Here is a 13,600-nt window from a genome sequence, read left to right on the forward strand (position 1 = left end):
ATGGTTGAAAGAAAATCAAAAGAGTGTTTGAGACAGTGAAAATTACATGAAATGCAATTTTCTGTAAATAAAACTCTATAGAACATAATCATTCCCATTCATTTATGTATTGTTGGTGGTTGCAGCTTTTGCCATGAGATAGCAGAGTTACACAGTGGCAAAAAAGGTCATGCGGCCTGCAAGCCTAAAATACTTACTATTTGGTCCTTAAATTCCCCCCCCCAACTCCTGTTCTTAAAGGTTAAATGATGACACCTCATCCAATTCAGAGAATACAAAATTATCTACCATCACTGTCAAAAATCTTTTTCAATTTTCGGTAGAGTCTGATTCTCTACTAGTAATTTCAGAACAGAAAAATTTAGAAAATGGTTTACTTTTCATAAAGTTACTGGTTTGAATTTACCAAAGTGATAACATTTGTTTTCAATTTTTTACTTCTCCATAGCTTAATAAAGATTTTTCTTTAAATTAGCTTTAATTTTAAAGGTAAAGCCTAGAACAATGAATTGCAAACATACTATAAAAAGTTCCATTTACATCAAGTTCTAGAACAGGCAAAACTACTCTACTGTGACAGAAATCAGATCAGTGATTCTTTCTGGGAGGGGGAATAAACAGGAAGAGGGATGAGGAAACTTTCTAGAGTAATTATTTTGATACAAAAATATGGTTACAATGGCACAGGTATAAATTTGTGCATTTTATGGCATATAAAAATACCAGAAATTCATAGTGAATACCACGAGAAAAAGTAAAAACTTTTCAGAGATGTCTTGTAGGTTACTTAAAAATTCTATGACAGATAGGCTAAAATGAAAAGAGATTACTTACAGATTTCAGCTGAATACCCTGTCGTATCTGGTCTAAAAGTGCATCCCTTCCAGAGCAGGACACCGGTCGACTGTTCTGTTCCACTTTTTTTAGCTGAGCACCCTCTCTAATTTGATCTAGAAGAGCTGCTTTGTTTCCTGCAGGAGCTGGAACTTGATGGTCACCATCAGAGGGGAGGCCGGGAGGCGGGGCGGCCCCGGGGAGGCGGGGCGGGGGCGGAGGGGGTGGTGCCGCTGACCCTGGCATTGACAAGGGTGGGGCGGGGGTGGAGGCCCTGCTGGTGCTGAGGAGGGAAGGGCTGGAGGTGGAGGAGGATACATCCTATTTGGCGGCAGTGGGGGGACGCCCACACCCGGCCTGGACGGAGGCGGCGGCGGAGGGGCAGCTGTGGGAGCTCGAGAAGGGGGTGGAGGAGGGGCGCCTCTCCCCCGGGCAGGAGGAGGGGGGGGCCCTGAGCTATGTGGGGGGGGAGGCGGGGGAGGTGGGCCCCCCCTGGACGGTGGTGGTGGAGGTGGTGCTGAAATAAAAACAGAAAAAAAAAAGCATGCTTCTTTCTTCCCCCACAAACATACTGAAAAAGCATCTCACTTCAACACGTGTGTGTGTGTGTGTGTGTGTGTGTATACATATAAACTAGGGGAAAAAAGAGGACTCATCTTTATTTTACAAAGATATATGAGCACAGATATCTTACAATCCTACTTGGGAATACTCAGCTTAAAGATCACTTTCCTGTTGTTTCTTGGGAAATTTTTGGTTAAACTGCAGAATTTGATTTTTAGGAATCAGCGCCACCTCCAGAGGCAGGGAATAAATGCTTAATTTAACAACAAAAATATAACCATAAAATCAAACATTTTGGTCAATAAGCATTACTTTACACATTAATAAAAACTAATGGATACCTTCCTTCTATAAAGAATCAAGTACAGTTTTTTTTTAATAAATTTACCTTCAGATTTAAATAGTATAATCTCACCTAATTTACACTTGTACTTTATAGTGTACTACATTTCTAAAATATATATAACATAAGATATATACATATATCTAGTATGCTAAAAATAATGTAACATTATATACACTATCACAAATAAATGTCCTATATTTCCAAAAGATGATCAGCAATTCTAATGATGGCATTAAGGGAGACTAATTGTTTCATTATATTTAGGAGACATTAAGTGATTTTAAACAAATTAACAGAATTAATATACTGCAAAATTAAAGTTATTAATAAAATATTATTTCAGTAGTATTGATATTTACATTCTCATTTTACTTAAGTAAAAATATGATAATAGGGAAATAAAATCTAAGTACAAATTTATTACATTTCTGGAGACATGATTTTACCAATAGTATAGAGAAACTGATAAAACAATGACTTCATTATTTCTCCACTCATTTAAAGACTGAAAAATTAACTATTTTTAGGAGACACCCTAAACTCCATAATAGCTATTTGTATTATTGATACAAACTTTAATATTTTATTGCTGGATATTTATACAATCTATACAAATAGACCTACTTTAATTACAAATAACAACAGGCTTATTGATGCTCAATAATTCAACACCAGACAGGAAAAAATATCCCTCACTTTGATTCAATCACTGGAAACATTAGAAAGATGCAGAAAGGCCAACACAGGCATTGTGTTTTGGCATACAAACTTTAAAATTGGAAATAATATATAGAAATAAACAAAAGCATGAATCCTGTTAGAGATAGGTTAACTCAAAGGGGAAGCTCCTATGATTTACACAAGACATACTGGAGATCTGGATGTTGCAGCTAAGGTAATTTTTTTTTTTACCAGATCCAAAATAAGGAGACTTAAACGTCTTAAAAGCAAGGTCTTTTTTTTTTTTATAAAAAAACATATTTTATAATAAAAAGGTAAAACACAGAGGATAGGGCACATATATACTGTGTATAATCCCTGAATAGGACAAAACTTAATTTTAATCAGCTTTAGGTTTTTACTTCAAATAGGAATACTTATCTAAACTGGCATTTTTATGCCAGTTGTTTGTTAAGAGGAAAAAGATCCATCATATTCTACTACATTAGTCAACCATGGTTTTACTGAGGACTCTAGATCCATAATCTTATATGCAAAATGATAAATTTCTCAGTAGATAGAATTAAAGTTCTTTTGAACTTGCAATGAGTATATTTATTAGTATAATTTGGGGTCTAGCTAATATTCATTTAAGTAGACAGTTGCTGTGGCTCAGGGGAAGGGTGAGCCTAAATTCACAGTGAATAAATTATCATCTGCATCCAGTTTGGGTATGACAGATTTCAGCATTTACATTATCTTTGAAAAGTGATTATAAACTTCTCTATTATATTCATTAGAAGAACATCTATTACCAATTCTCTTTTTAGTCTCTAATATGTTGATATGAAAAGAAAAGCATGCAAAAGACATGCCATATCCCAAAGCAAAATGTGAAGGGACTAAAAACAAAGAGGAAAGGACAGATGGTGCAGTGTTAGTCAGGTTTACATGCACAAAGAAAACCTCCTAAGCAGACACCACATACACCACTCTAAGAAAATCTGATGGCCTATAGATTTTCAAAATTGTAAGTCACCACAAACACCAGTATCACAATGACAGTATGTCTGAAATTTTTTCAAAAAGAAAAAAAATTAATAAGCATGAAACAAAAGCTGTAACAAATAAAAGCTGATTTTACTATAAATGCTTAGTTACAAAGAAAGATGAGGTTTACAGAAAAACTTGTCTTGATGTACACTATAAAGTTCAATGTACTTAAAAATAAGGATTATTTCAGATCAATATTAAGAGTAATTGGTAGATTACTCTAGATATTTCATTATAAGAAGTATAACCAGAAATTATAAAATAACACTTGAAATGTATTATAAAATTAAGCAAACATTAAAGCACTTTCATGTACTCTAATAAAACAGAAAAGTGCTATTCAACACAAATTTAAATTTAATGGAATTCTGACAATTCTTTGAGTTATAGAACAGAAGGTTTATAGTCTTCCCTCCTAATCCCAATGTAATATAAAAATGTAAGTACATTTTATATAAGTTACTGAAATAATAACAAGCATAACAAGCACTAAAAGTAATAATAAAAACAGTGGTGCTGGAAGAGAGGTGTTGTTTTTCAAAACGCCACGGAATTTCGATCAAATTATCTAAGTTATAAATGAAATATGAGCTCTAACTCATAAAGAAATAAATTTTCTTTTTACTTTGGTATCTTATGCCCAAAACACTGGTTTAAATTGAGGGCAGAAAAACTAGCTGGATGTTAGATTTGGAGGTATGATAAATGAACTCTAGCTTCTTTCAAAATAAACACATCACAGCATGCATAATTTAGGACACTGGGTCAAATAATATCCCACATACATACCACTCCACTGTGGTGGACCTACAGAGCAGATTATTAGGAGTTAATGGATTTAAAAAATTGCAAAGACACACAAAAAGAAAAACAATGGAAATCACAAGCCTACCACTTTATATAACCTGATTACATGATTGTGTAAAATAAGTTTTAAGATATTCATTCAGGTTTTACAAAATGTATTTTTAAGACAACTTCATAAACTTCTCCCCTTCTAATTTTTTTTCATACTTCTAAAAAATGTTCTTCCTAGAAAACATTTCCTTAATAAACTACCACATCTCTCACTCTTCCTTTTAAAAAAATGTATCTTCTATAAAATCCTTCTTTGGTATCTAGTAAGGCTCTGCAACAGCAGTCAGGTTCTTGAGTATGACAAGAAAATAACATTGTTCTCAAAGCATGTTTTTCAATGACTACGTTTGTGTTTTCTTTTGTTTGTTTTAGGTAATCCGACAAGGAAAGACATGCCTATCTTGATGCTTTTAAAACAGTTAAAGTAAAAATCAATAATAAAGTTTAAAAAACAGGCCCAAATTAATGTGGTCATCTCTTAATTACAGGTAGTTCAGGTGAGAGAGCAGTAGTAAGGACAGTCTAATAACTGCCAAGAGTAATTTATAAACTTATAAATTCAGAGAGCTCAGAAAGACCGAGCCTTCCAGAAGGTGACAGTGGGTGTTAACAGCACAGAAAGCAAGGAATACAGAGCGTCCTCAGGACCTTCTATCACCTGCATTTGAACAGTAACTCTGACCTACTCCCTGAGAGCATTTAAAAGTGTCTTGTGCCCAAGATGTTTTTATTAAAAATCCCTAGAAGAAATTTGGAAATTTTCTTATTTTTTCAAAAAATTAGTAACACACTGTATTTAGTTAAATGAGTACATGTTTCCACAACAGCAATTGTGACCACCTAATGATTTACATAATCTGTTTCCACACCAGATTATAAGATTTCTGAGGGCAGAAACCATATCCTTTTATTAAACATCCTAAATAAAGATGAGTGCTGGGATAATGTTTACTGAATGTAAGAATAAATGAATGAATTAGGGACTAAATAAACATCAGCAGTGAAAAAGACACATGGAAGTCAAACACTTAATTTAAAAAGACAGTTAAAAAGAATGTTTTAATTTTTTGCTTTGCTATACTGAGCATGTAAAAACTAGGAAGAAGAAAAGCAGCCCCAAATGACTGAAATGGTTAATACATGACTGTCTTATTGGAAAATTTAAGGTTACTATATTTGTATTTTATTGTGATAATGATTAAGACATAACTACAATACAAGGTACTTTAAGTAAAGTATCAGATCTTAAGCTGCAAGCTGTTTATTTATGCTCTTAGTTACCAAATGACAAATTTTATACTTAAGTCAGGAAAAAATATTTGTAATTCAAAATACAATACCATTTACATTCTGAAATTGTGTATTACTGATTAAATAATGATTATATTTAAGTGACTACTTACTAATAATAACTTGAAAGATAGCTTTTAAGATTCATTAAGTAAAATATTAGGCAGCTAAAATTTTTTTCTTCTAAAATAGAATCACCAGACTCTGTATGGATTTTCATGAACTAAATATAAGATATTTTGTTAATATGCAAAACATTGTCAAATTATAGCAAAATAACATAAAAACAGTATACTTGGCCAAACTAGCTATCTATAAATTCAAACAAGGTTCACATGAATGTGTATACAACTTCTTCCATGAAAGTGACCTCAAAAAATACAAAAGAAAAAGTGGATCAAAATGCCTAAATAAAAATAAAAGTTACCTTGCCTTCGCAGTTCATTTTTAACAGCTTCAACACCTCCTGTTTTTTCAATGAAGTCATATATAACTTTTGATGTTTCTCTGTCCTTAAGTTGTGCCTCTGAGATTCCACACATATCAAAAAGATTCTTCAATTCTGGATCCAAATTATTCAGCTATAACAGATAAAAAAAATGCTAACTATAAAATCTACCCCAATTTTTAAAATTGAGCATAATGAAATTTAAATGCTAAACTTGCTTATAAAAAACAAAACAGAGGGGCCTCCCCTGGTGGCACAGCGGTTGAGCGCTGGGCTGCAAAGCTGCCCGTAGCCTCTGCAGTGCTGGTTTGATCCCCGGCTGCTGGCGAGGGTCCCACATGGCGCCCTCAGCAGTGTATTTCGTCAGTCTGCCTGTTCTACTCCCTGCTCTGGCTCTGGTGAATTCTCTCACCCTCCTGTGCTTCTGACTGTACCCAATGCTTGTATAAATAAATCAATTAATCTTAAAAAAAAAAAAAAACACACAACAGATAAGAACAAAGAATAGATTTTATATTTTACCTATTATCTTTTTGTTTCCCATATTCAAAAAAGAGGTTATCTATTTCATTTAAATTTTTTTTTACTAAGTCATTCATGATTCAGATAGCTCGAAGGTTCATTTAGTTTACTTGTCCAAAATAAGATTTAGATGTAATCACTAACAACAAAAATAGGTAAAACAAAATTTGAATATTGCCAGATTTTTAAAAAAATCTTTTTTTTTTTAAAGATTTATTTATTTTTATACAAGAACTGGGGTACAGGCCAGAGTTGCAGGATGGTGAGAGGATTCACCAGAGACAGAGCGGGGAGCAGAACAGGCAAACGGACCGGAAAGCACTGCTGAGGAGAGCAGTGGGCGAGACAGGAGAGGGTCTGCTGTGCCATGTGGGTATTTCCCTGGCCGGTAAAAACTGAACCTGCACTGCAGAGGCTGTAGACAGCTTCATAGTGCTGCGCTCAACCAGCTGTGCCATGGGGGAGGCCCACTAATATCTATATAACCCCAACCATCCTGTAGAATGTCCAACACAAAAATGTACTAGATAAAATATTTGTGGAATACGTAGGTTTAACAAAATAACCAAAAAGATTTTTGACATCACAAATATTTCTCTTCAAAATAATTTTTCAAAACTCTGATTACCTGTCAAATGTGAAATAGATTATTTTGGTAACCAAAATAGAGATATGTTGAAAACACTAATTTTTACCAGCCGTTTTACCTACCTTGTCCATAGTACTACAAATTAATGAATGATGAACTTGCCATAAAAAACAGTAAAATAAAAAGACCAAGACAATTTAACAATTGCATATTCAGAATTTGATTATTTTCCAATAATTCGGCACATTTCCCCTGAAATGATCACTTATCAAAAATAATTTTCTTCTCTTAGCTTTTAAAACATAAATATTTTACTTACACCATATGTAAAATCAAAATCTTTGTCTTTAAAGACTTAGCCATGAAGGAAAGAAAATTATATTTTCAAAACTTAGTGGTATGTTTAAATAAATACAAACTGTGAAAATACATTCACATACACACTGAAATTCAAAAAATGAACAATTAATATAAAAACCCACAAATCTCCATAAAATTCCCACATAGACTAATAATGTTTATGGCCTGAAAAGACACTTACATCAAAGCCAGTATTTGGATCCCAACCAACATGTCCAATGTGCCTAAAGTAGAAGGCAGAAGAATTAAAAAATAAAAAGCATAAGTAGCATTAAAAACATAATATATATGAAATCTAATCCATTCATTGAGTATTTGTCTGAACTAATAGTTCTCATAAACAGGCACCCAGAAGATGACAATTCTTTTCATCTTTCTTCTAAATATTAACATTTTTGTACAATCATTCTAAGCATCCATTTCCTTAATTGTCGAGCAGTATAAAAATGCAAGCATTTATAAATAAGAGAGGACAGGAGTTTTATAATGAGCTAATGAAATAAAGCATACAAAAATGTTTGAACTATGTCATATAAGAGCCAAAGGACCGATGCCAGCTACAGACTGAATATTTATGTTCCATGAAAATTCTGTGTTGAAACCCAATCCCCAGTGTGATGGTATTTAAAAATGAAGTCTTTGGGAAGTGACCAGGTGATAAGGGTAGTTCCTTCATGAATGGGATTGGTGTCCATTCATGTCCCAGAGAATTTCCTTGCCCTCTTCCAAGACTCACCAGTGCTTTGATCTTAGACTTTCCAACTTCCAGAACTGTGAGAAATAAATTTCTGTTCTCTACAAGTCACCCATTCTATGGTACACTGCACTATAGTCCAAATGGAGTAGAACAATGCTTTTAGGCAATTTCCAAATATCATTCATAGAGAAAAGTGACAAATCGTCTTATGCCCAAGAAATAACTATTATTTCCTAAGAAATAACTTTATCTGATTTTTCTTTTCTGATGGGTGAAAAGGTAAATAAGCTAAGATTCATGGAAAATCTAATGAGCAGTAACAATGAAAGTACTCTCTTACTGGAAATTGCTTGGTGTTCCAATATCTGCCTTGGTTAATCTCTTCTTTTTAGTTTTTCCTTTTTTCTTTTCTTTGGTATGGGAGATGTTATTGACTTGTGGACCATAAAATCTATTTGTTGTGATTTCTGGATTTTTAATATCAACTGTTGCCATTGGTAGACTAGGACCTGCAAGTAAAGTTAAAATAATGTGAAAGCAAAATAATTTAAGATTGTTATTACTATAAGATAGTTATCTTATAATTTATGATTTGAGTATCTTCTGAAGTAGAACCACTTCATTACTGTAGTTTAAATTTGAATGCTAATTAAAAAAAATGGAAAAAGTACTGTCTGATTTTCAAAAACCTATTAATAAATTCTTAAATACATTAGCATAGATAATTTCAAAGCAAACTAGTGTTTTTATAACATTTAATCTTATGAAGAATATGAATTTTCGACAAGAACTTAATTGGCTTGATCCCTTAAGTTTTGATTATAATAGCCTCATATCTAACACACTACTCTTTGGTAATGTGGTATCTATCATAAAACAACAGCAAAAGAAAACAGTCACCTACTTTGTTTTATTACTAACAAAGTAATCTAGTTTTAACATTGTTCAAATTAAGCAGTACATTTAGGAAAAATGTACTTATGTTATTATCACTATTGTTTTTCCCCCAAACTGCCATATTTAAGTCCTGTAATATTTTCCTCATCAGTATACATACACTTTGACCAGCAGAAGTAGAGATACCAAAAACTTAAGATGGAGAAAACTTGCAAAATACTCATCTTCCACAGGATCAATATTAACAATACATATGGCACCTTCAGACATTATTAATAGCATCTTCAAGAGTGACACTAAATGCAGTACCTGCTTTATAATTCATATAAATATTTTTGATCTTAAAAAGCATGAGTCTGAATGAAATCTATTCAACTTAAAAATTTCTTAAAATTAATCTAAAGAGAAATGCATATTTCTTAGAGATTCCATTTTAATAACTATATCTCTGACAAAACCTTCTATTAGATCAAGTTCTTCTAACACAATTAATGACAACTTTCAAAATACTATAAAATCATCACTGTGCAGAAAAACATCAGGCCTAAGACTACTATTTCTAGAAAAGCCTGCTTGCAAGTTGGTCCTTACTGACAATCAGAGAACGTGGATTTCTAGAATGTTCCCTTCATGCTCTAATGTGAGGTTCAATATGCCTAAACTGTACTAACAGGACAGTTTATGCTCAATGACAGTTTTTCTTCTGAGAGTTTAGTCACTTGGTATGTGCTGGACAGGGAATGCCTTTGTGATTTGCCCCTAATAAACTGGGCAATGAGTCCCTAATGAGCTTCTCCTTAAGACAACATTTCACATGTGTTGTCACAATTCATTACTGGGAATTAAGCACATTCCTTGTGACTCCTATGAGACAAGACTCCTAGAAGTTTGTGTGTGGTTTCTCTTAGACTTAACCTTTTGTACATTTCCCTTTGTTGATTATTTTATATTCTTATATTGTAATAAATCTTTGCCATAAGTGCCACTATATGTTTGGTCCTTTAAGTCTTTTCATCAAATGACCACCTGACAGGGTGTGGTCTTGGGGACCCCAACACAATCACAGAAAGGCAAAAAGGAGCCCCAAGAAAGTATAGACTACTGTATATTAAGTGATTACTAAATAACATTTTGATGATAATTCTTCAAATTGCTGAAAATCTCAAATGTATCCTATTCATTAAAGTTTTCTAAAAGAAAATTATTTATGTATACAGGCAAATTATACATAACCCATTTTCTCTTGCTCAAGTCCACTATTAAAGATAAAATAGAGCTAAATCATGAAAGCCATCTGCCACCCTGTTGGACAAGCAAGCAATTTGGAAAGATACATATTTTTAATATCTCCAAAATTCAGCTATTTTCCCACACTAATATGTCTGTATAATATATAAATGTCTAAAAGTTTATTAATAATGTCATGCAAAAATTCCATGGGAAACTGTTCACACTGGCAAAAAACAAGTTCTTTTTGGGAAAAAAAAGAAACTAGTAAATAATAGGGGTAAGATCATTACATACTTATTCAGTGTCATGAGATACTCTGAAAATAATCTGATCAAGAATTAAAGGTCAGTTAAGTAATACACAAAACTTAATAGTAGATAAAGACTTAGATTTTCAAATCTTTTCAGATTTCAGCATTTGCTGTACTTTCACAATTATAAGGAACTTATTGAGACTACCTAGACTTCTGAATTGGGATCATACCCGTATTTTCATAGATTTACCTAGTAATCTGCTTCTAGTTCTTCTTCTTCCCTTTCTGCCCTCTTTTACAATTTATCTTTACCAATCAGCCACACCATTCACAATAAGATGGAGGGAATTACAATTTACTCTTATGTTAATACTTAATAGAATTAAGAAATGATGTACAGATTTGGGAGCAACAGATTTAAGGATTCTATACATACCACCATTCTGAAATAGGTGTCTAAAAGCAATTAAAAAAGCAGCAACCAAATTCACCATTAAAAATAATTTAAAAATAATTAACAACTACAATGAGATTTTAGGAAGAAACAAAAATATTCTTACGCTACTGTAGCTTACATAAAAGCAATCTCATACTAAGGATGTTCTAAATGGTTGTAGAATTGGGTAAAGTTATGTTTACTAGTTCAAATTATTCAAGTTAGTGAATTCTTTTCTGAGAAACAAAGCTAAGGTTCTTATATGCTTGATTCATAATACACTAGAGAAAATACCCAGTCATCTCTGAAGAATATTCAAGAATGAAGAGACAAGAACAAAATTTACGTCTATATAGGAAAAATCCAGATTTTAAAGATATATAGAAAAAATGCATTAGAATGGAAATTAGAGAATTTTTCTAAGTCTTTCATTTTACAGATGAAAACTAAGGGCAAAAAGGGTCAGGTGACCTGCCTAGAGTCATATAGTTAGTGACAAAGGCAAAGGTGAACTCTGATATCTTCATTCCAAGCCTACTATCTAAGTAAATATTACAATTTTTACACAAAAGTCAAACCATAAGGTGATTGAGAATGTTAATTTTACAAATATTATCATATGTAATTGGTCTTTAGACCAAGAATTACCAAATCTTACAATCTGTTTATCATTCAATAAATATTAGTAACTTTCCAAAATTAGGCAAAAGGTTTTAACACATTCAAGAGATTAGACACTTGGTTATTTATATTGAAAATAGTCATTTACTTCAGCGTTTAAGCAATAAGTTTAGGAAATATGCTGAAATCCATGTTCTAACGTCCAATTAAAAGTTTGTTTCAAAAGTGACACTAATAAAAGGATAAGCTGTATAAAGAGCAGACTCGGTTTAATAAAGTTAAGTTTGTGGAAGATATCATAGCAGATATACTCTCAATTAATTTCTAATACAGTTTAATTATTCCATTTGTGAAATTACACTCATCCTAAGAACGTGTATTAAAATACAAAATGGAGACGGCTGTTTACCTTTTTTTTAAAAAAAGAACAGTCAAATAACAAATTACTTTCTTCTGATCACTGTTACTGAAGTTTTTATATTCTCAATGAATAGCATTTCTAATTAATTTTAAAGCTGAGGGAACAAACTAAAGTCTTCCCCTTAATTACATAAAAAGCAGAGAACTCTCACCAAGGTAAAACAGTTGAGAAACAGGTGGCCCAGAGGCCTCTGATGTCATTCAGTCATGAAGCTGAGAACAAATCATTGGAAAGCATCTAAACTAAAAGGTGAGACTGACCAATAAAGAAAAAAGAAAGATGTAGGAATTAGGAGTTAGTGAGGAAGATACTGAATTGCATTTCAGGAATATGTCACTTTACATAATGTGACTTTTTAATAGTTACACTTTGAAAAGGTCCGCTGAACTGACGATCTAAGCAAGGATCTGAGGCAAAGCACCTGCATGGACACTGCAAGGTGGTTAAGGTGTCCATTGCCACCTAGTGGTCATGCACCAAATATGGAAAAGTAACAGTGTCAGCTCCTAAACAGCAGTAGCCACACAAGACAACCCAATGCTCAGCAGGAAAAAAAATCAGACTTTTATTATTATTTCATTCTTCATTATGTATGTAATATATAAATACCACATTATATATATTTTATAAATAAGTAAATAAGAATACAAATTGTTGGCAATACATGCTATCTAATTTTGCCCTTATTTAAGGATACTATTTTCAACTCTCCATAAAGTTGGGACCACTCCACCAAATGGTTAAAACTACAGATCTAATTCAAAAGCAATCTCAAAGAAAGCACTAGATTAAAATCATGAGTATTTCCCTCAGTAGGATAATAAAACAGTGAGATACCAATATCACTTAAAGAATATCCACATTCTATTTATTCATGGATTAGATGTCTCTTCAGAAAAACATTCTATACGTACTTAAAATATTAAATTAAAAAGTATCTACCATCAACTTGAATTATATCATTATTTGTACAACATTACACTTAAAACCTTAAATTATTTTCTTCAAAGATGCCATCACTGGGAAGCCTTCCCCACAACACTCCACATATGCTCACCAAGTGCAAAATAATTTAATAAATTCAAAGAGATTAACATACTGAGCACACATCAAGGAGAAAAATCCTAACACCACATTAAAAGTTCACAGATGATTGACTTCTAAATTACCTCTGCTTTCTTTGCCTCTGCCACATACATATTAACTGTGTAAACTGAGACATCCTACTCTCCCTAGGTCTGTACTTCATCAAAATCACCGACATAGCAAGTTGTGAAGGAGCCAAACTCCGGAGTTAAGACAGCCTGAGCCTAAATCCTGTTCCACCCTTACTAGTTATGTGGCCTTGAGCAAGTTTTACATCATTGTGTCCCAGTTTGTGCATCATAAGTTGGGGATAATAGCAGCTACTTCATAAGCACACTTCACTGTTGCTGTACAGTGCCTGGTAGATAGTAAATCATCCTTAAGTAGCAGCTGCTATCATTGTCATTGTTTTCTTGATAACTAATATTAAGTAGT

At 32.8% G+C, this 13,600-nt stretch overlaps 1 protein-coding gene across 1 annotated transcript in view; it reads right to left on the bottom strand.

Moving 5' to 3' along the window:
- Window positions 1-13,600, bottom strand: part of WASL (WASP like actin nucleation promoting factor) — a 59,545-nt gene that overhangs the window by 12,205 nt on the left and 33,740 nt on the right. Inside the window, 5 exon segments of the mRNA XM_037512527.2 lie at window positions 835-1,091; window positions 1,094-1,351; window positions 6,033-6,186; window positions 7,706-7,748; window positions 8,562-8,730. Coding sequence (XP_037368424.1) covers window positions 835-1,091; window positions 1,094-1,351; window positions 6,033-6,186; window positions 7,706-7,748; window positions 8,562-8,730 — 881 coding nt within the window.

This window comes from Talpa occidentalis, unplaced genomic scaffold (assembly GCF_014898055.3).
Source record: "Talpa occidentalis isolate TD23 unplaced genomic scaffold, MPIMG_talOcc4v2.1, whole genome shotgun sequence".
Classification (NCBI taxonomy): Eukaryota; Metazoa; Chordata; class Mammalia; order Eulipotyphla; family Talpidae; genus Talpa; species Talpa occidentalis.